At 42.7% G+C, this 22,488-nt stretch overlaps 1 protein-coding gene across 1 annotated transcript in view; it reads right to left on the minus strand.

Annotated features, from left to right (window-relative positions):
* The window catches only part of DHX35 (DEAH-box helicase 35), a 69,832-nt gene that overhangs the window by 28,822 nt on the left and 18,522 nt on the right, over positions 1-22,488 (minus strand). Inside the window, exons 6-12 of the mRNA XM_008160926.3 lie at positions 20,636-20,697; positions 19,726-19,795; positions 17,096-17,155; positions 8,935-9,047; positions 7,535-7,631; positions 6,537-6,695; positions 3,704-3,914 (exon numbers count right to left, since the gene is read on the minus strand). Of these exons, the coding sequence (XP_008159148.1) occupies positions 3,704-3,914; positions 6,537-6,695; positions 7,535-7,631; positions 8,935-9,047; positions 17,096-17,155; positions 19,726-19,795; positions 20,636-20,697 (772 nt within the window). The remainder of the gene's footprint in view (positions 1-3,703; positions 3,915-6,536; positions 6,696-7,534; positions 7,632-8,934; positions 9,048-17,095; positions 17,156-19,725; positions 19,796-20,635; positions 20,698-22,488) is intronic.

Genomic DNA, 22,488 nt, shown 5'->3' on the forward strand with positions numbered 1-22,488 from the left:
TACATGCCTGCCCACCAGGAACAAAAGGTGACTTCTCACAGGAAAAAGCACAAGGCACAGAGGTGCCAAGATGGGAGGGGCAGGAGAACAGGGAGGGAGGGAAAGAGGCTTTGGGAGGCCTTCTTATAAAAGCTAGACAAAAAGGTGGGGGGAAAGAGGGAGGAAGAGATTAAATCCATTTTGTTCATATTCAGAAAGTTTATGGGTTATATAGAGAATGCTCCACCCTCAAAACCCTCCCACATCAGTCAACATTTTAACGGTGCACACCCTCCTTCACACAGGGTGGCCCAATTTCCACTGAGACCATTAAGGTGCAGTTAACTAGAGAAAAAGCAAACCAAAACAGCTCTATCACTGAAGAACTTCATAAAGGTCATCTCTGAAAAACAACCAATATTCTCTGGAGTGACTGATACAAACTGTCAAATGCCTGGGTCTAACTGGAAGGTTCTGGATTACAGGCAACAGCAGGAAGTTCCAAATGGGATACTGCCTTTGTGTTTCAACAGCATTTTGGGAATAGCTTTTTGGTAGGATAGCCACATTTCCAAACACAGAGCTGACCAAGGGAGAAGCAAAGCTATCAGATAAGAGGACAGCCCCCCTGAGAAGACACTCACAGGAAGTAAGTGCTTCCTAAGAGTTGAGTGCCACTCAATTAAACACCACTGAGGACTTGAGTGTGACACATTGGGTCAGAAGCTGTAGGAGCCATAGGTCAATGGTTTTGAGAAGCTTCAGTGATATGAAAAGGCCTGGGACAAGACCAGAAACAGTGACTTCTGAGATGAGGTCCCAATGAGAGGACCTCCCAAAGGAAAAGGGAGATTCAGGGAAGGAAGAAGCATAGCCACTGAAAGAAAACTAAGGTTGCTTTATGAGGGAGGTGCCATCTGAGAGAGGATGTGAAGGATACGGAAAATATGTGTGTTGGGCAAAGGAAACAGCTCAAGGAAAGGCATCACAGGAATGAGAGGTGGGTGTGGGAAAACAGAAGGTATGTTCAGGAAGAGTGTAGTGCAGCTGTGATGCAGCTTAGGGGAAGTGTAGGTGGATTACAGGAGAAGATTAGCTGAGAAAAAGTTGTGGAAGGTTCTGAGAAACTCTTAAGGGTTTGAGCAGGCAGCAAGCTCAGAGCTGTGCTTTCTGAAAGTTCATCTAGTAATGTTAGCCAAGAACGCCTAGAGGCTGGATACAATGCACCCCATTACTGTCAACGGGCCCTCCCTAACCCCACCTCTACTAAAACTGCTCATGCTAAGGAAGACAAATATACCTGCCTGTCTTTAGTTTGTACTCTACTATTAGATTTCTTTGAAGCATGACATTATGTTAACCATTTCCTCAATGGGGGGTAGAAAGGAAGAACATTTGTAATATTTTCAAAGTAAAGGTAAATTTTAAAAAAGTTCTTCAAAGTTAAGACACAGAATTATTAAATGACCCCACAATTCTACTCCTAGGTATATACCCAAAAGAACTAAAAACAGGTACTCAAACAAGTACATGCACACACATGTTCATAGGAGCAATTATTCACAATAGCCAAAAGGTGGAAACAATCATCAACTAATGAATGTATAAGCAAAATGTGTTGTATCCACACAGTGGAATATTATCTATATATATATTATTTTATTGATTTCAGAGAGGAAGGGAGAGGAAAAGAGAGAAATATCAATGATGAAAGAGAATCATTGATTGGCTGCCTTCTGCACGCCCCCTACTGGGGATAGAACCTGCAACCTGGACATGTGCCCTTGACTGGAATAGAACCCAGGACCCTTCAGTCTGCAGGCTGAAGCTCTATTCACTGAGCCAAACCAGTTAGGTCTTATCTATATATATATAAAAGCCCAAGTGACCTGCTGACCATTAGTAATGACGAGCATTGACTACCAGGGGGCAGACGCTCAATGCACAGGCATGGAAACATGGAACAGACTGATGAATCTCAGAGGGAAGAGGGGAGGGGAGAGGGCAGGAAGAGATTAACCAAAGATCTTATATGCATACTAGAGGCCCGGTGCATGGATTTGTGCACCAGTGGGGTCCTTCAGCCTGGCCTGCAGGGATCAAGGCAAAACTGGCAGTCCAACATCCCCCGAGGGGTCCCAGATTGCAAGAGGGTGCAGGCCAGGCCGAGGGATCCCACCAGTGCACAAATTCATGCACTGGGCCTCTAGTTCAGCTATAAAAAAGAATGAAGTACTGATACAACATAGATGAACCTGGAAAACATTATGCTACATGAAAAAAGCCAGACACAAAAAGTCACATATTGTATGATCTCTTTTATTTGAAATATCCAACAGATATATCTATAGAGACGAAACAAAGATTGGTGGTTGCCAGAGGCTAGGGGGAGGGAGGAATGGAGGGAAACTACTTAATGAGTAAGGGTTTTACTTTAAAGAGATGGAAATGTTTTGAAACTAGATAGAGGTGGTGGTTACACATTGTAAATGCCACTGAACTGTTCAGTTTAAAATAGTTAATTTTATAATATGTAAATTTCCCCTCAAAAACAATTTTTTTAAGTAGCTTGAAACTTTCTCCTTCCCTGAATTTCAGGATGCCTTTTACTGCCTTGGTTCTCCTCTTTCCACTCTAACCATTCCTTCTTAGTGCCTTCAGGGGTAGAAGACCCTACATCTCTGGCCTCAGATTCTGCGTTTCCCTCCCTCCCGACTACTCTTTTCCCCCCTTCTTCCCCGCCCACGTACTTGTGCATTCCACTCCCTCTGCTGGGTAAGCTGAAATCTAATCTCCACTGCTAGCCCTTCAGTGGATAACTACTGGGCTGTCAATAAAATCAGGCCCAAATACTCGATTTTGAAGTCCTCCCCAACAGGATAACTCTCTGCTCTCTGCTTCCAAGGCTCATTCCTTTATGGCAACCCTCTCACACAACATGTCAATCTGTTTGTGGGTCTGCCTCCATCACCAGGCTGTCAATGACCACACGTGGCCAAAACCATGTCTCACCTAGCCCTAGATCTCCAAACCCTGGCACCGCACCTGGCTCTGTAAACATTTGCTAAAAGAAAGAATGGTGTCAAGGACTGAACAAGGGCAACAGTAACCAAAAAGGAAAGAAGATATCTGGTAAATGACTGCAAGTGGATATTGGACAGAGAAAGGAATTGAAAATGATGTGAAAATCAAGTCTGGACAACTGGGAGAAATCTTAGTACCATCCCTCACACAAGAGAAGTGCAGTGAGAGAAGGAACAGCTCTGGGACATCACTGGCTGTAGGGAAGGCTGTCTTCAAACTGGAGAGAAGGCTCCTTAAGGGCCAGAACAGTCTTGATGGTATTTATTTTGCTCCTTCAGAACCTAGCATGGTGCACAGTACAGAGCAGGAGTAGACCAACTATTTGCTTTCTACCAGTGAGATAGATCTTGCTATTTTAGCTCTGCAAAGATGCTCTGACTAGAGCTAAAGATGAGACCCCCCAGTGGGGGTTCAGGGATCTCAGAACAAGAAAACAGCACACTAATAGGCGTATAGGGACCAGTAGCAAAGAAATACTATGTTTAGAGGAGCAAGGTGGGGGAGGGGGGGGAGGTTACAGAAGGACATGTGAGGGAGGGCTGGCTTTTGTGTGAAGTCTTGCCCATTGAGGGTAAATATAATACTCTCCAATGTCGAGGCTGACAGAAATAAAAAACCCTTAAAAGAAAGCCACACTAACCTGTATAAAGACGATAACATTTTCCGGAGCGGCTACGGCCACCACGTCCTGCTCGCTGGTTGGCTGATGCCTGGGACACTGGGACCACTACCAAGCACTCGATAGCTGTCCTGGGATTGTAGGCTCGGAGTTTCATGAAACCACAGTCGATCACATACACAACCCCACTGATTGTAATGGAGGTTTCTGCCACATTGGTGGCCACTATCACCTAAATTCCCCACAGAACAAAGAGTAAAAATAAAAGTTACTTGGTTCTTTTCACTTTTAATAAACTATTTAGTTTGGTATACTGCAAAAGCATAAGTTTTAGGGTCAGGGTGCCCTGGGTGTGAATTCTTCCAGAGCATGTGATTTTAGATAAGTTAATTAACCTCCTGAGCATGGTTCCTCACCAACATAATATTTACCCCCTTCAAGTGCTGGGCTCTAATCCTGGTATTTGGCCCATACTAAATACTCAACAAACATTAGTTTTTGCCTTTTGTACAACTAAGATAAATCACTACCCTGTACATGTAAAACCCATTTATTCACTCACATTCTAGCTATTTTCTGAGAGTTTGTGCTTTGCCAGGCACTATGCAAGGTGCTGGGGATGTATGATGAACAAGAAAGAGAATACAATACCCCTGCTCTCCCAGAGTCTAGTGTGAGAAAGAAAATACAACAGAGTAAGACTATAACATTACACAGTATTTAAGGTGTTTATTATATACTAGTGGCCAGGTGCACGAAATTCATGCACATTAAAAGGGAATTAATTAGAGGAAATATTTTAATAGTGCTATTTGCCCTTTCTCTATAATAGAAGTGTCAGAGATGAGAGAAAATTAGTAAAATGTATATGAAAATCTCCCTCCTATCAGAGTCTGGGGCACACCGTGGGACCTAGAGTCAAGTCGTTACCCACGACCTGCATGCACTTTGAAAACACAGGAGACCCAGACCCAGCCAGCACCACCCCCATCAAGCCCCTCCGGGCAGGGGGGCGCAGCCTCAGGTCCCCCAGCCCAGCGTGGGTGGGGTCACAATCTCAGGTCCCCTGTCAAGCCCCACCAGGGCAGGGGGCATGGCCTGAGGTCCCCCATCAAGTCCTGCCAGGTTGGGGGTGGGGGGTGGCGCGGCCTGAGGTCCCCTGTCAAGTCCTGCCAGGCAGGGGGCGCAGCATGATGTCCCCCAACTCGGTGCTGGCAGCACAGCCTGAGGTCCCCTGTCAAGGGGGGTGCAGTCTCAGGTTCCCCAGCCTGGCGCCAGGGACGGGGTCACAGCCTGAGGTCCCCCGTCAATCCCCGCCAGGCAGGAGGCGCAGCCTGAGGTGCCCTGGCCCGGTGCTGGGGCGGGTAGCATGGCCTGAGGTCTCCCAGCCTGGTGTCAGGGCAGGGGGCGCAGCCTGAGGTCCCCCGTCAAGCCCCATGGGGCAGGGGGGCGTAGCCTGAGGTCCCTCACCCCAGCCAGGCACCATGCAGCCTCAGATCCCTGCTGTTCGGTCATGACGTTATGGCATCCTGGCTAATTTGCATATTCCTCTATTATTAGATAGATTATAATAATGGGCTGTGCTATTTTAGATTGGATGGCCAGAGAAAATCTCTCTAAAAGATGATTTTGAGCTGAGACGTGAGTAACAAGAAGCAGCCAACCCTGGAGATCCAGGCAGAAGAAACAACTGAAAGAAAGGAGAAACAGCGAGTGCGGCCAGAGTACAGAGTAAGTACAAGATGAAGCTGGAGGGAGGCAAGGACAGATCATGCACAGTCTCTGGGAGACTGTGAGCTGTTTGCATTTTATTCCAAGTGCAATGGAGCTGCCCCTGAAGGATTTGAAGCAGCAGGGGTAGCACTTAGAACTTTCTAAAGGCACTTTTATATCTATCATTTCATAAAAATCTTCCTATCATTTTTACATAGTAGACATATGCTATAAATCCATCTGTCTAAAAGTCATTATTATTTATGTTTTACAGCTGAGAAAACCCGGCCTTGAGGTTGAGTAATTCATCCCGGAGCACAGTGACTCAGGAACAGAACCACTGCCTCCTGACTGGATGGCCACAGTTCACATTTCACTGGGAAGATTCCAGCTGCTCCCTTCCAGTGGCCGGAAGCTCACTCCCAGTGGCGGAAGGCTGAGCACATTCTTCCAAGTGGTCCAAATTAGGAGCAGAGTGTCAGACCATCCCCCACCTACTGTGGTCTTTGTCACCTGCTGATAAGTAGCTACTACAAGCCACTTCAGGCCAGTCCTGGGTCTTCCTCATCCAATGGAAGGGAATGGGGTAAGGCCCAGGAGGACAATGAGCAGGAAGCAGATGGCTGCCTGCTGGCTCCTTCAAACCAATGCTTCCCACCACACCCTTCCCCACCCCAATTTCAATGCTAAATATTTTTAAGCCACACCTTAAATTAATTAACTTAAACCTGGCACTACAGGCAAAATGATGCTTCAAACCAATAGCTTAGGAACCACTAGTAGTAATAGATCTATTGTTCCCACTGATCACAACCCACCAACATGGTCCTGCAAGCCAAGGTAGTGTTGTGTCATGGGGAAATATTAGGCAGGCAGGAAAGAGATAAGGAGAAGTCACCTGCTCTGATAATTACTCTCAGAGTGACCCTTCTGTGGGGCAGGTTCAGAAATCTTTGGAACACATTATTTATTGTGTGCTTTTCAAAATACTGCACAGAAACATGGAGCTCTTAAAGAAACCTGCCTGTATAACAAGTTTCACTTCAATGTAAAAAAAAAAATTCTTTCCAATGCTCAGCAAAGGGGCCCCAAAATGATTCTAGATGTCTGCAAACACCCTTGGTCATCGGGTTAGTCTCACCTTTCGGACACTGCGGGACACCCTTTCAAACACTTTCATTTGCTCAAAGGAAGGCAGTCCTGCATACATGGGGAGGATCCGGAGGTGTCTCTTCATCCCAGTCCGACCTAGTGCTCGAGCCTGCTCGATCAGCATAGACACAACAGTTTCTACCTCTTCCTAAAACATCAAACCAGGAACCAAAGAAACCAAGATCAATTTGAAGTTGAAGCATGTCACTTTTTCATATGAAAGATACAAAAGTTGGGATCAGGATTTTAACTATGGTCAGATTCATGACTCCAGTGTGATCACATTCTACTCTGGGGTGGTATTTAATTAAATGCTACCCAACAATGGTGCCCGTGGAGTGAAAATTTGCAACTGTCAGATTAATAAACAATGACGATTATTTAACTCAACTTTGAGGTACTGTGACAAACAAAGCAATGCATACATATGAACAAGCTGTGGCAGATAAAATCGCCATACGCATTTCAAGAAAAGATTACTGAACTATGGAAAATGCTCAACAGTGGAAAAGATTCTAGCTGGAGGGTAGTTCTGAACAGTGTTACAACCCTGAGTGAGCACTTGGGCTTGTTCAATTGTCTTTCCAGTGATGTGCCCACTTAGCACCCCCAGGGTAAGCTGTAAAGGTATCACTGGAAAAGAAGCCTGCAGCAGCAACCTGCACACACAAATGCACCCGAAGCAATATTCAATTTTAGTGAACAGCTTATGGGATGAATGTGTAATATACTTTGGAATCAACTAATAAATTTCAAATACATTTGACTCTCTGCAGACAGAACAGGCAGGAGCCAATGACTCTCTGACTATGTAGTCAGTAGATGAATGACATCAAACCAAACAATTTTTTTTTTTTGCAATTAAGTAACCACAAAATACAATAAAACATAAAATAAACAGCTAAGCAAAGGAACAGCCTTCTGTATTAATTCTGGTGCTGCTTTAACGTGTCTGTTCATTACAGAGAAAAGGTCCATTGGAATTACCTGGCCAGTAAGAAATGCTAATATGTCTCCATCTCCCTCTGTCTGGTGAATTTTCATCACGGTTTCTACAGTTGATTTGATGTAATCTGGAACAGGACTGAAAAGATATATGAGTGAAACTCATCACTACAATTCACACTAGTTATAGATCTATTACCCTGGTAAATCTGGCAGCAGAATCTCATGCAAGTTAGTTTGGGCCTGCCCAGCAGTAATCAGTATATGAATAAATAAAATAAGTATTCACTTTTTTCTTTTGTTACAATGCAACATTTAAGAATAACTCATAATTACATGTCAACTACGATTTTTTTTTGCTTTATTTGCAAAGAAACAAAAACAATAAACCTATGCAAATTGATGGGCTATCTTTAGCATGCAAAGATGTCTGGCCAGTGAAAACAGAGGGCTATTCCCAGTGCTAAGTCCCACTCTTTCCATTTTCCCTCCTGACTACTGGCAGCATGTCTGAGGGATAGACGGAGCTGATGGGTGCACGCGCTGTCCAGCCAAAACAATTCAGAAGTCAAGCCCCCAACTCTCTGTATTTATCAGCCACTGTCTGTCTGTCCAGTAACGCAGTCTAGGAATTAGGATGACCCCCTTCCTGTCCAAGAGGGCTCCTCCCAAAATTGTCAACCAGGCCTTTTGCTAGGATGTAGGAGCTGAGAACCAAATGATTTAAAGATATATGAGTGAAAATGACAGCCGTCTGGTAAACCTCAGTTCTAAAAACTATCAAACTGTCCTTCCCCTAACCTTGTTACCACTTTGCTCTTTCCTACTGAGCTACTAACTAGATTCATAAAAACTTGCATATTAGTGTTAAGAGTTTAAACTAAATTTGGTAGTGATATTGAGCAGGGTTCCAGAATATCCTATCAATGACTGGAGATACAAAATAATGACAGGAGAGCGAGTATACCCCTCCTCACCAGCCTGGCATATCACCCTCGGAAGACATGCAGTTGCTTCTCATTCCACAATACAGGCCTAGCTTTCTAGGCACCATCATTAAAAAAGCAAGTATCGCCGAAACCGGTTTGGCTCAGTGGATAGAGCGTTGGCCTGCGGACTCAAGGGTCCCAGGTTCGATTCCGGTCAAGGGCATGTACCTTGGTTGCGGGCACATCCCCAGTAGGGGGTGTGCAAGAGGCAGCTGATCGATGTTTCTCTCTCATCGATGTTCCTAACTCTCTATCCCTCTCTCTTCCTCTCTGTAAAAAATCAATAAAATATAAAAAAAATAAATAAATAAAATACTGTTGAATCTGATTCTATTGTCCATTATACCATGCTGCTTAAAAAATAATTCATGTTTATATGTATATCTTCAACTATGAGTAATAGAATAAAAGATAATTAACTTAAAAAAAAAAAAAAAGCAAGTATCAGCAAACCTTTGTAGGTAAAAGATATCCACAGGAAATGTCCGCCCTTCCACTGTAAGGATCACACATGTATCCCTGGTTGGGTCGCTGGTTTCATTTTGATTAAAGAAATCCCGAAATTTCTAAAAAAATAAAACAAATCAATTCTTCATTCCTTTAAAAAAATAATTCATAATAATCCATGGAAAAAAAGAAAATAATACAAAAAAAGAATACAGAGCAGGGAGTTGGCAGAATTGGATATATATAATACAGACTATGGGTTGCAAAATAGTTATTAAAAACCGTATTTTTATTATTGCAAATTTGAGGGATCACATTTCAATGACAGACTCTTTCCTAAGGTTTGATAAAAATAATAAAGGTTAGATTTCAAAACTGTATTTGCTGACACCCGCCCAGCACCCTGTTGAGAGAAGTGGCTCTCAGCAGTTCCTCCCAAATAGGTAGCCACATCCTCTTCTATGGCACTTGATCACCAGACTGGTAGTCTATAGGGGGGCCCGGAAAGAGAGCTCTGGCCAACAATGGGCAAGGAGACACTACCAAAGATCCCCTCTTAGGGAAGGTGCCCCAAGACACACAAAGAAGCTGAGCCTGAGAAGAGCTGAGTGACCAAACCGGCTGGACAGCGAGCGCTGGATGGGAAGCTGCTGTGCCAGCGGCCCAGGGGGCACAGACACCCCATTAAGTGGAGTGTGTCAATATGATGTCAATGACCTTCCTGTTCCCCAACTATATTCCATTCCCCTGGGGCCTGCTTGGGCCTGAGTTTTTACCCTCCTGGGAGGCCTAACTACGTGATCACAAGTCCTGTCTTTACTTCCCCAGGTGTCTTTACTAAGCATGCCCATGCCTGCCCCTGGAATCTGAGAGCCCAGGGATACACTAAGGAACTGCATCAAATACAAAATGAATGGGCTTGGGGGAGTGCTTCTAAACTGGATTTAACCACAAAAACCTGGGATACTATACATTAACCTCCAAGTTGTGTTTGAGAAGAGTAAGCACAGATATAAAAGTGCCTCATGCCAACAAAAGAACTACATTGTGTTATGAAGAACCATAAGGCACTATTCATTTTACTTTTGGAAAAATTCCCTTTGAGTAATTTCAGCCTTTCTGTGTCCTATGACGTACAGAGCACAGGCATGCTGGAAGGGATGCACGAGCAAGTGAGAAAGAGACACCCCTGATGTCCCAAAAGAGTGAATAATCCAAGGGGGCAGGGTGCAAAGAACCAATCACAACATGAACCGAGGCAGAATGACTAAACGACCAGAAAAGAGCTGCAAGTTACAACTGAAGAGAATGCGAGGCCAATGACTGGCTCTTGGGGAAGGCAGCATGGAGGGGCAGTCTCCCTTGGCTAAGCCTTACGGATGACCGGGAAGAAGAGACACCCCTTCCCAGGATGAGAGCAGAGTGGAGGCTAAGATGTAAAGGGCCCCTGACAGAGCACAGAGTCCAAGGTTTAGGGCAGGCCAGCCTCAGCTCTGAGTAGCCCTCGTCTATAAAATGAACAAACTGCTACCTACCCTGCAAGACTGTTGTGCGGTTCAAATAAAGTGACTAGAATGAGTGCACAGTAAGTGGCTGTGTTATCACTCTAAAGGGGCCCAAATGTCACGCTACACGGGCACTTTCTTAGACAAGGGCAGTGAGGAGGGCATATTATCAGACCTGTGCTCTGGGTGCCTGGCTCTGGTGGTCATTTTGGAGAAGGGCAGGTGTGATAAGAGAATGGAGGCCAGCAGACTAATTAAGGGAGGTACTGTAATAGTTCAGAGAAGAGGGAATGAAAGTGTGGACTCGGGCAGGGCCGTTTGAAAGCAAAGCATTCCAGGGGTAAAGACTGACAGGACCTGGCAGTCAGGGAGTGTGAGCACATGCCCAGGCAAGCTGGGGAGGGTGGAATTCTTACCCAATCACATCCCCAAGCAATGAAGTCCTGAGCCTGAACAATTACGACAATGAGAAAGGGACTGTCATAGAGAAGCCGAGTGCCAGGTTGGTAGGAGTCCCGGGTCTATGAGTTTCGGTGGTCTGGCAGCTCAGGCTAGAGCACAGAAGTACAGTCAAGTTCACCTGCAGCTCAAAGGAGGTGGGCCCCCTGGAGAAGGAAGAGCGGCCAGTACAGCAGCCTGAGGGGAAGCCATCAGGGAGGCAGGAGGGAGGGGAGACGGTGCAGCTCCAGGAGGAAGATTTTAGGAAGGGCTTGACAGAGGCTTTTTGGAGCAAAAAGGCAAGCAGAACAGGGAGGAAGTTGATGCCTTAACAATGCTGTTGGAGTGGGCGGCTACCCCTTAGCTGCTCAGGAATATGTGTGTTGAAGAGTAAAGATGGGAAGTTACTTTTTCAAGAAATAAAATTTAGCATTAACTGAGAAGGCACAAGATCTTTTTTTTTTTTTTTTTTCAAATGAGAAGATGACTTATTTAATGGATTTCATTCCAGTAGTCTACACTTCCAAAACAAGAGGTATTCTTATTCACTGATTCAAGAATTTAAAGTTAGAATAATAATTTACAGTAATATAAAAAAGCATTATAAGCACAAATAACTTAAAGTAACATAAACACAATACATCAAGTAAGCAATAAGCATGTAGTGCTGTGAAGTGAAAATTGTATGCTTTTGAAATAAATTCTGGATTTGGAATATTCTGGAACAATCATATTAAGTTTCATTTCCTGGCTCCACTTTTGTTGTTGTATTTTAAAACATTTGCACTTGCCTTGTATGGTGGGTATGAAATGCAACCACTATACTTGGGTACTTATTTAAATTTAATTTGCTCTAAAGTTCCCTTCATGGGGCTATTGGAAAAATCAATCTCAGTTATTAATAGGGACACACACACACTCCAGGATTATGCAGAGATTCTAGTCATCTTACTCATGTAAACCCCTGAGATGCTCATTTCACCCTGGGCTCTGGGAATATGCTTGATTTCTGCATGAAAGTAGATGTTTCTGTACAAAATGAGACATTAAGTTCTATATTAATGCAAAGAGCTTTGGCATTTAGATCACAATATATATATTCCTGCTATTTCATTGGGAAAAATCTACCTTATCACTTTCAGAAACTTTTTATACATCATTTTCTTAGTCTTGGCATAGACACATAAACTTGTACTCAAAACGTGGACACTCAAGTTTCTTAACCCCTTAAGCCTCTGTGCCCATCATCTCTTCTTGGGTTGCTCAACTATGTTTTAAAAGAAATACTTCTTATGTTTGCTGAGAAGATAAAGGTAGCCTCAGGTCTCCTAGATTCAAATCCTGCTTTTATTGGTGGAACTGACATAGAGTGGAGTGGGTATTTTGCTTATTTTTTTTTTTTTCCTATCCATTTAGATTCCCTGGAAGGCACAAAAACTTAACCTTTAAGATCTTTGTCTTTTATCTTTATTTGGAAATGTAAAATACACACAGAAAATTACAGGCTAGAAAGCAAATAAACATAGTATCAACAGTGTATACATTTTGAGGCAGAAGGAGTGAAACAGGCTCAGCACACCTGGAAAAGGAGAGAGTTTGAGTCAGGTTGGAAAGAGGGGGGTTGCACTGACATGGACATACAGTAAGAAACATAAAATGGCATAAAGGAAGAGGACAGCCTATGAAATGGAATGAAAATGATGTGGACATCTGCTGGGTTGCCTTCCCAGTTTGCCACAGCTTCCTTCTCTGGGCACAGAAGTGGGCTTCCAGCAGCCATGTCCACCTCAGGTCCAACAGGCCTTGGCCCACACGGATTAGTCCCAAGTGAGTATCTGACCCCAGCTGACCCCAAGTTCCTTCTCCAGGAATCTGGAAAGGGAAACTAGTCTCTTCCCAAGTAGCTGGACCTGTGACAAAAAACTGTGGGAGTAATCAGCAATCCCATTTTCTGCCACGTGGATGAAAGCAAATAAAAGAAAAACAATAGCATGTGATATACTACTGGTCAAAAAATACTTCGTAATTACACCTGGTCATGTTTTCCGTAATTGTTTGCTCAATTAGGCTTTATTAACAAAGCAACTAAACAATGTGACCAGCCCAGTCATGCTTGCCTCTGCCTCCCAGCTGCAATCACTGCTGAGCCACCTGGGCCCTGAGCAAAACCAGAGCAGGTGGCATCATCTACCCCTCCAGGCAGTAGGGCTTGGAATTAGTCTGTCACCCACAGATCAAGCAGCTGGGGGACCAGGGATGAGTTCTGGCATCTCCTGGACCTCTTGGTCAAATGCTACCTAAGCCACACCCTTTCCCACTCCCACGCCCACTCCTATTCTTCCTCCCTGGCCCTCTTCAGCTCACTCCATTCCTCTTCCTCACTTACTCTCACATGAGAACTCATAAACCACGCCCCACATGCACCCACACTCCCTCAGAACTGATTCTCTCCCTGAGGTCCTCTCCTCATACACACACAGACTTCACCTCCACTCCCAGCACGGGGTGAGAAAGGGATAAAGGGGTGAATGGCCCTAGCCCATCAAAGGCCCGGCTAAACAATGCTGAGGTCCTGGCATGCCTGCATCATAGTATTCCCACAAATTTCCTACATTCATTCTACTTTCCCACTTAAAGAAACCACTTCCAGCAAGTCCATCTATATCAATTACTATAGGCAGAACTGAAAGAAGCTATTTTTTTTAAATTTCTATGTCACATCAAAAGACTATGAAAGGCAATTATGAGCAATAAGTATTATTTAACAGTCTTTCTAAGAAAAGACTCGGACAGTGCTGCTTAGAAAGTGCGTATACCATCTATCATAACAAGTGTTAATCTGAAGGAGCAAGGTGATGAATACAGTGGGTGGGTTAATACTTCCCAGGCAGGATCTTTTAACGTGTCTTTAACTGGTTTTGAAGTGTGTGATGGTGCGTTATCATGAAGCAAAATCACTTTTCCATGTCTTCTGAAACTTTCTGGTCGTTTCATGATCAGAGTGTGGTTCAAATTGATTATTTGTTGTCGGTAGCGATCAGTATTAACAATTTTACCTGGTTTTAGAAGCTCATAATACACCACACCTTCCTGATCCCACCAAACGCAGAGCATTGTCTTCTTTCCAAAGCGATTTGGCCTTGCAGTCGATGTTGATGGTTGATCTGGATCAAGCCATGATTTTGTGCATTTGAGATTCTCAAACCCACTTTTCATTGCCAGTCACAATTCGATGCAAAAAGACTTTCTTTCTTGCCGTTGAAGAAACATTTTACTGACTTTTCGGTTTTCCATTTGTCTTTAGTTCAGCTGATGTGGCACCCATTTTCCTTCCTTTAAAATCTTTCCCATTGCTTGTAAATGATCGGAAATTGTTTGCTGAGCAACGTTTAATCTTTCTGCAAGTTGTTTTTGAGTTTGACATGCATCTTCATCTAATAATGCTTGTAATTGTTGGTCTTCAAACTTTTTCGGTTGACCTGGACGTTGTTTGTCTTTCACAACGAAATCATCACTTTTAAAGTGTTTAAACCAGCGTTCACAAGTATCTTGAGATGGAGCATGTTCACCATAAGCTTCCCAAAGTATACAATAACTTTTTCTTCAAAATAAAGTAACGAATTAAAACTTAAAAAAAACATAAAACAAGCCAGAGGAAAATCATTTGGGCAAAAATTGAAAAGGGATCCCCAGTCAAATTTATAGAAAATATTCCTTTATTAACTTTTGGTCGAGAATATGTTTGTATATTTTCAGAAAACAACTCCGAGACCATGTGGATTCTAGCAAGAGAAGAATTGACAGGACTACTCCAGCCATGAAGACAGAAGAGAAGCAGTCCAGAGACAGAAGACGCTGATGTGGCCTTCCCATACTAGCAGTTAGCAGCTGTGCATCACTGCAGATTGCCCAGGACCAAACCAGACAGAGTCGGACCTGCATTACCACCAGTTATCCACCATCCAGAACTGAAATGTCAGTGCTGACATGTACACATAAGGAACTGTTGGACATTGAAATTGGGTCTCAAAAGAACTGTTGGCCCAGAAAGAAACTCACTACAGACCGATTCATTTGCCTGTCACCATAACCATTATTGCTTGTCTCATTTTCGGTTCTTATAAGTGTATTTCTAATAGCATATGATCTCACTCATCTAGGGAAAATAATGAACAACATAGACTGATGAACAAGAACAGACCCAGAAACAAGGAGGCATGGATCAGAATGTCGGGCCTCGGGGGGAGGGTAGGGAAGGGTGGGGCTAAAGGGAGAGATCAACCAAAGGACTTGTGTGCAGACATATGAGCCCAACCAGCAGTTAAGGACAACAGGGGGGTGAGGACAGGTGTGGGGAGGGGGGTGGGATGGAAATGGGGGGACGAGGACAAATATGTGATACCTTAATCAATAAAGAAATTAAAAAAAAAAAAAACCTTAAAAAAAAAAAAAAAAGAGAAAAGACTCGGACATTATAGTTTTCAAACATAATTAAAACTGTTGGGAATACCTTTTACAGCAGGAGATAACAAAGATAAGATGTAAAATAGAGATGTTCTGTGCAACTTAGCCACGGAGGAGGTAACAGGAGAGGTCAGGTATGGTCTTCAAAATAGCCTTCTAGCAGGTATTGTGGGTGAAGGACATGAGAATTAAAGAGGGCAACCAAGGAGCTTTGCCCCAGAAGTTATCATAGGCAGACTTAAGACACCAGCCTCCTACGGCCTAGTGAGAAGATCTGCTAGCAGTCTGGGTGCACATGCAGACACCGCTCTTAGCCATGCTGGGTTTTTTCTCCCTACAAGTTGTTTGGATCCTAAAGCCACAGCGAGGCCAGGCCCTTTTGAACTGGCCTCTTAACTGCTATTTCCACATCTCTCTTGTCTCTTCTACACAGCACCAAAATGCTCTTCCTAGAATCAAGTCAATATGATCAAGTCACATACCTCACACCCTCCCAAGGCTCCCGACCAGGCACTGGATGGAGTTCTTCCTCCTCTCGTTGGCTTGTAAGGCCTTCCATCATCTGACCCCTACCAACCTTTCCATTTTAATCTCCCATTGCCTCCTATTCAATCAAAATTCATTCCACCCACAGCACCTACATTATGCCAGCCACTGTTGAAGATATTCAAAGCCCCAGTCTTCGGGGAGTATACGTTTCATGATGGGAGACACACAATAAACAAACACTTGATATACACCTAATGTTAGTGCTAAACAGAAAAAAACAAGCAGAATAAGAAGCTGGATATCAACAGGGGCACTACTTTAGACAGAGTGGCCAAGAAAGGCCTCTCTGAGAGTATAATACCTGGTCAAGACTGGAATGAAATGAGGGTGGAGCCATGAGAACGTCTGAGGGAAGAATGGTGTAGAAAGAGGGGTTTTTGGAGGATCAGCAAGGGGACCAGTGGGGTTGGAGTGTAGGAAACACTGGAGAATGTGGAAGTCAGAGGCAGATCACCCCGTATTGGGTCGTACAGGTAAGACTCCCACCTTACACTTGACTCCCAGCCCCATGCACACATGGTTTCACACCCTTGTGCTCTGTGCATGCTCAGGATGCCCTTCCCCACCCCTGTCCATCTGACAAACTTCTGTGCATCTGTCAAACCCAACTGGACGTCCCTCCTCTGTGAAAGCTTCTGGACACCTTCGAGCCAGCTGGAGTTAGGAACTCTCTCCTTGGCTGTCTCAGCACCTTGAACATACTGAACTGTGAACACCTATTTATTTTATATATATGACAAGTGGTCAAAATTATTTGTTGAGTTGAGTTGCTGTTTGAACTTAAATATTAGTTAAGAGAGAATAATAATATATATTTAGCCATAAAAAATTATAACACGGACATTATATGTACAGTAAAAACTTCAATTGTACAAAAATTCTAAATATAAATGCTAGCCATAAGTAAATGCAAGAAATATAACCTCATACTAACAAAAGTAATAAAAAGAAGCTGCCTGTAAGAGGAGAAACAGTATGTAGAGAAACAAGACAAGTAGGTATTATGAACTCAATTAATTACAGGTTGATTTCCACCTACAGGCTAAAAAGGAGTATCCTCTGATCCTCTGGAATCTAGGTCATCAGATGGCCCCATAAGGGAGGTAGGCCATTCTGCCAAAGATAAGCTCTTGCTAGAGATAACTTCCCACAGTCATGGCTAATGATTCCAGTGTTTACGGGGGACACGGAGAGAGGGGAAATGTTCTTACCTCTGCATCCAGAGTGGCTGAAGCCACAATCAATCGAAGATCCCCTCGCTTTTTCTGAATCTAAAAACGAAGGTATCATAAAACAACTGTAAAATTTATGTATGAAATTTGATATCTGAAATTCATAATTTAGTATGTGTATTTTTTGGGGTTGGGGGGGAGCTTACAGATGAAACAAGACTGACCACAAGTTGATAATTATTAAAATCATAGGTTAAAATAGGGTTTATTATTCTATTCTTTCCAATTGTATAAAATTTTCCAAAATAAAGAGCTAAAACAATTTACTAGAAAGTAAAAAGAAGCTTTAAGACTTGAATTTGAATTTACTGAAAGTAAAACCATTTTTCCTGGCACCTGGGTCTCTGGATAGTCAGAATCTGTGTATACAGGTTGGGACAAAACCCCACCCTGTATATAGCTAAAGTATCAAAAAGTACTTTAAAAGCAAACAAACAATAAACGATAACACCAAGATAGAAATATGGGCAAAAGATATTAACAGTTATCAGAAGAAAAAGATGACCAACAGGCATAGGAGAAATTATCATATAAACTATAGCAAATACATATAATAAGATTCTTTTTGTCACCTATTAAACTGGCAAGGATGTATTTTTAATGTTAATATTTAGTGTTGGCAAAGATTCAGTGCAATAGCCCTCTTATTATATTGTTCCTAAGAAGGTAATATAGGATAAGCCCTCATAAATATCAAAGTCTAAATCTTTGACCAAGGAATAAAATAATAATCAAAATAACAATAGCAGCTAACAAACACTGAGTTCTGTACTATTCCAGGGTCCCAGAGTACAGCTGTGTAACGTACGCACTGTACAAAGATGCCTGCCTAAGTGGGCCGGGGCATCTGAAATCCAATGCACCCTCCCCTCACTTGGCTGGGGACATCCTCCCAGGGAGGGCATCTTTTCCTAATTTGCACAAAGGAGTCTTACAGTCTATTTGTGACCCTAGGCCAGATGCCATCCTAAGAATTTTACACTGTCTACTTAAGCCTCATAACAAATTATGATAAAGAGCAGCTCTGAGCTAGAGAACTCTATTCAGTATGGAGAGGTTCTATCCCATGCTGTACCCACTCAGCACATGTGGCTAAAGAGCCCTTAAAATATAGCCAGTATGACTGAGGTACTGAATTTTTTATTTTACTCTATTTTAGCCAATTTAAATCTAAGGTGATTAGTGGCTACCATATATGAGAGTGTACTGTGCACATACAGACACTTCTATTATCCCCATTGTAGATATGAGTAAACTCAACTTGAACCCGGCAGTTTAAACCAGGTCAATACTCTGCTCTAACACCACTTTCTAGACTCCTGAGATGGAAATTTATCCAAAGAAAACAATCAGAAAATTTTAAATAAAAATCAGGAATGGGGGAGAGGATGGAGGTAAGGTAGAAACAATAATGACCATGAGTTATAATTACTGAAGCCAGATGATGGGTACACAGGAGTCATTAAACCCTCTCTTTACTCCAAGGTATGTTTAAAACTTTGTATAATAATAAATTTTTAAAAAGATAAATTAAAAAAAGCAGGAATGCAACAGATTTAATTATAAGGGTGCTCACTGTGACATTATTTAAAACCAGAGGCCCGGTGCACAAAATTTGTGCACGGGGGTGGGGGTTCCCTCAGCCAGGCCAGCACCCTCTCCAATCCAGGACCTCTCGGGGGATGTCCAACTGCCAGACATCCCTCTCACAATCCGGGACCCGCTGGCTCCTAACCACTTGCCTGCCTGCCTGCTTGCCCCTAACTGCCTCCCTGCCGACCTGGTCACCCCCTAACTGTCCCCCTGCCAACCTGGTCACCCCCTAACTGCCCCCCTGCTGGCCTGGTCGCCCCCCAACTTCCCCCCTGCCAGCCTGATCACCGCCTAACTGCCCCCCTGCCAGCCTGGCCCCCCCTAACTGCTCCCCTGCCAGCCTGGCCGCCCCCTAACTGCCCCCCTGCCAGCCTGATTCCCCCTAACTGCCCCCTGCCGCCTGGTCCCCCCCTAACTGCTCACCTGCCAGCCTAGCCGCCCCCTAACTGCTTGCTCCCCTGATGGCCTGATCGCCCCCTAACCACCTCTGCCTCGGCCCCCAGCACCGTGGCTTTGTCCAGAAGGAAGGTGGACATCCAGAAGATGTCCCGTCAACCCGATCTAATTAGTATATGACCCTTTTATTAGTATAGATACTTCAAATCTGGAAACATAAATGCCTCGCAGTAAGGGAAAAATTAAATGGTAGAGATACAGTTATATAGCCATTAAAAATAACAACTTCAAAGAATACTTAATGACACAGAAAAATGACCTTGATATAATGTTAAGAGAAATATGCAAGACACAAATTAGCACATAAAATCTAATCTCTATTATGCCAAAACAGATTCATGTACACACACAAACGAACACAGAAAAGAAAAGAAAACATACCAACATTCCACCAGTGACTTTCTCTGAATGGATATGATAAGGGTTATGGATGATGATTTAAAGTTTTTTCCTTCATATTTTGTTGGATTTTCCAAATTTCTACACTACAATTATTTTCCTAATCAGGTAACAAAACAAAACAAAAACAGAAAAACAGAAGTCTGGCAGCGAAATCATACCTTTTTCAGCAAGCCAATGGCAATGTCTGTGTACAAGGTCCTCTCATGGGCTTCATCTAGCATGATGGCACTGAGAATCAGAAGGAAGATCTCTATGAGCATCCAGACAACCCCTGCTCCTTCCCCATAACCCCATCCAGATCATCGAAGGGACATCTAGGTATTTAGCCCCCATGCAATCACCTTGTAGCAAAATAAAGCAAATAACTCCTCTCTGACAAGGAGGAAGCTCTTAAGCTAATAAAAATGGTGACTGCAACGTATGCTGTGAAGAAAATGGTGTATCTATTGCTCTATTTAAAGAGTTTTACCACCCACATTGGATTCCAAGAAGATCTAATACCTGATTTTAAATTATAACATATAATCCCACAGAGCACATACAAATTGGAACAAGGCCAACCACTTAAAGATTGTTAAGCTGCAGATAATAACACAAAGGGCCACATGATCACAGCTGTGTTGCATGTGTACCAGGGAGTCAAATGTGACATCCTTTCCCAGAATGCCAGAGCCTGGATGGACAATTTTAATGCCTTGAGTGATAAAGACACACAAGTGGGGAGAAAGTATAATTATTTGGACTCTGAGCATTACATTCAATAAAATGCTGCCCAGTTCTGTGCTGCGACTCTGAAGACACTATTAATCCTGGCACGTAACAGAGGCAAGATACAAAGGACAAGTCCACAGAGTGTTCAAATAACATCAGGGATTTTAATTTGCCCTTTTCTGTCTGTAAAGTCTGAGAAAAACATCAAGGGGCTAAACAGCCAAGGTAAGAACAAAAGCTTTAGGGCAGCTGAACACGGATGTGAACCTGAGCCACTAACACAACTGCCTTTTCAATCTAATTATATACTGAACTTTTGAAACTTTAGGAAAGTTATCATAAGAAAAAGACATTTACCTATATTTTGTTAACAAAGGATCAACCATCATTTCCCTGACCAACATTCCATCCGTCAGAAACTAAAAAACAAAAACACAAAAGTTTTAGAAATAATTCTTTTATACTGTACATTAATGATTTTTTTTCTAAAAAGTTCAAGTGCAACTAAACAACCTCTTTACCAGCAAGTGTACAAGACAATTCCCATAAAGGACAATGAAGAAATGCCCCAACATTTTAGTTATCAAGCAATGGAACTGCTCACAAACAAGACTTCAAACCTGGGGTCTGCAATTCTTTTAGCTGAATTTCTCCTGCATTTACTATCTATACATCGGCTGAGCCTCACTTCCTCTGGGCCGGCACACCACTGGTACTGCTGAGCAGGCAGTAAAGACAAACCTATGTCTGCCCAAGGGAATGCCATGAGTATGACATAACTTGTTAAAATGTCCCAAAAACTATGGACTTGCAGCTCTTGAGGTGATTAACCTCAGCTTCAACTGGTATTATTTGAGGGAGGTAAAAGGGACTGTAGTTAAGAACATGGGCTGTGTCAGACTGCTGGGAGTTCAGATCTTGGCTCTATCTTACTAGCTGGGTGAACCTTGGGCAAGTTACCCCCCCTTTGTAAAATGGAAATAATGGAAGTATCTACCTCAGAGGATTACTGTGAGAATTGAGATAGCACACATAAAGTGTTTAGCACAGAGCCCAGGACACAGTGTTCAGGAATGTCAGATATTATCACTTAGGATTAATGAATGTTTACAAAATGCTTTAGAAATATGCAGCAAGAATGAGATATTGTGACTCTCACCCAAACAGTTCAGTACTTTAACAAGGCTAACTATCTCCCTCACATGCTGTATCTTAGTGTTTTTGCTTTTTGTTTATAAAAGCAGGATACATTCCCATAATTTTTTTCTTAGAGCTGGTACAGCTGCCACATAGACACACTGGAGTGAAACTGAGAACCTGCCACCAATAACAGGCCACCAGTTAAGAAATGAGTGCCTTGAAATTATGACCATTCGGTTACATAATCCACTGAAATTTATCTAAAAATTAGCTAATTTAAATATATTTAATGGTACAGAACAATATTCCCTTTACCTAGTAAAATATATGTAAAGGTAACAAAATACAGAAATTTGGAAAACAAGGTATCTATTTTTTACAAATTACATTGTTCATTTAACTCATCTCATTATTTCCAATTTGCCTCTGTTGCAAACTGAGAGGTTAACTGAGATTCTAATAACCAATTTTTATTTCATCCGAGCATTCTCATTCATGCTTTTAGAGTACTATGTGATTAGACTTTGATTCCAACACAGTAGATACTCTGTTGAGTTGACTGTATATTAATTACTATTGATACTGATTATTTTAATATTAGCATGTAGGTAAAAAAAAAACCAAAAACAAAAACACATAAAATCCATTTTCATGTAAGAATTAGAAAGGCCTAACTAGTAAAACTAAATTCTATACTTTATCAATTTATACTACCTTGTCCCTGTTTTCAGGCCTTTTTATAAGCAAGTTTCTGTATTTAGACAGCTATGTGGATTGTTGGAAAATAGTAAAAACACATGGGAAAGGACAGCTTTGAGTCCTGGTTCTACCGCTGACAGGCACATGACATTAGGCAAGTTACTCAACCTCCCAGGTCCTCAACCTCTTCTTTTGTAGAACCAAGGGCTTCATCTTCCTTTCAAGGTCCTTTTAAGGCTAAGAGTCAAGGCTCTGTACCTCCCAGCAGACTAAATTCCCTGAGGGCCAGGGTATCGGTGTCCCATCAGCAGTAATGCAGCATGTTTTTAATTCCCCCCAAATAATCATCTTCCTTATTCCCACTAGGAAAA

This window comes from Eptesicus fuscus, chromosome 12 (assembly GCF_027574615.1).
Source record: "Eptesicus fuscus isolate TK198812 chromosome 12, DD_ASM_mEF_20220401, whole genome shotgun sequence".
In the NCBI taxonomy this organism is placed as follows: Eukaryota; Metazoa; Chordata; class Mammalia; order Chiroptera; family Vespertilionidae; genus Eptesicus; species Eptesicus fuscus.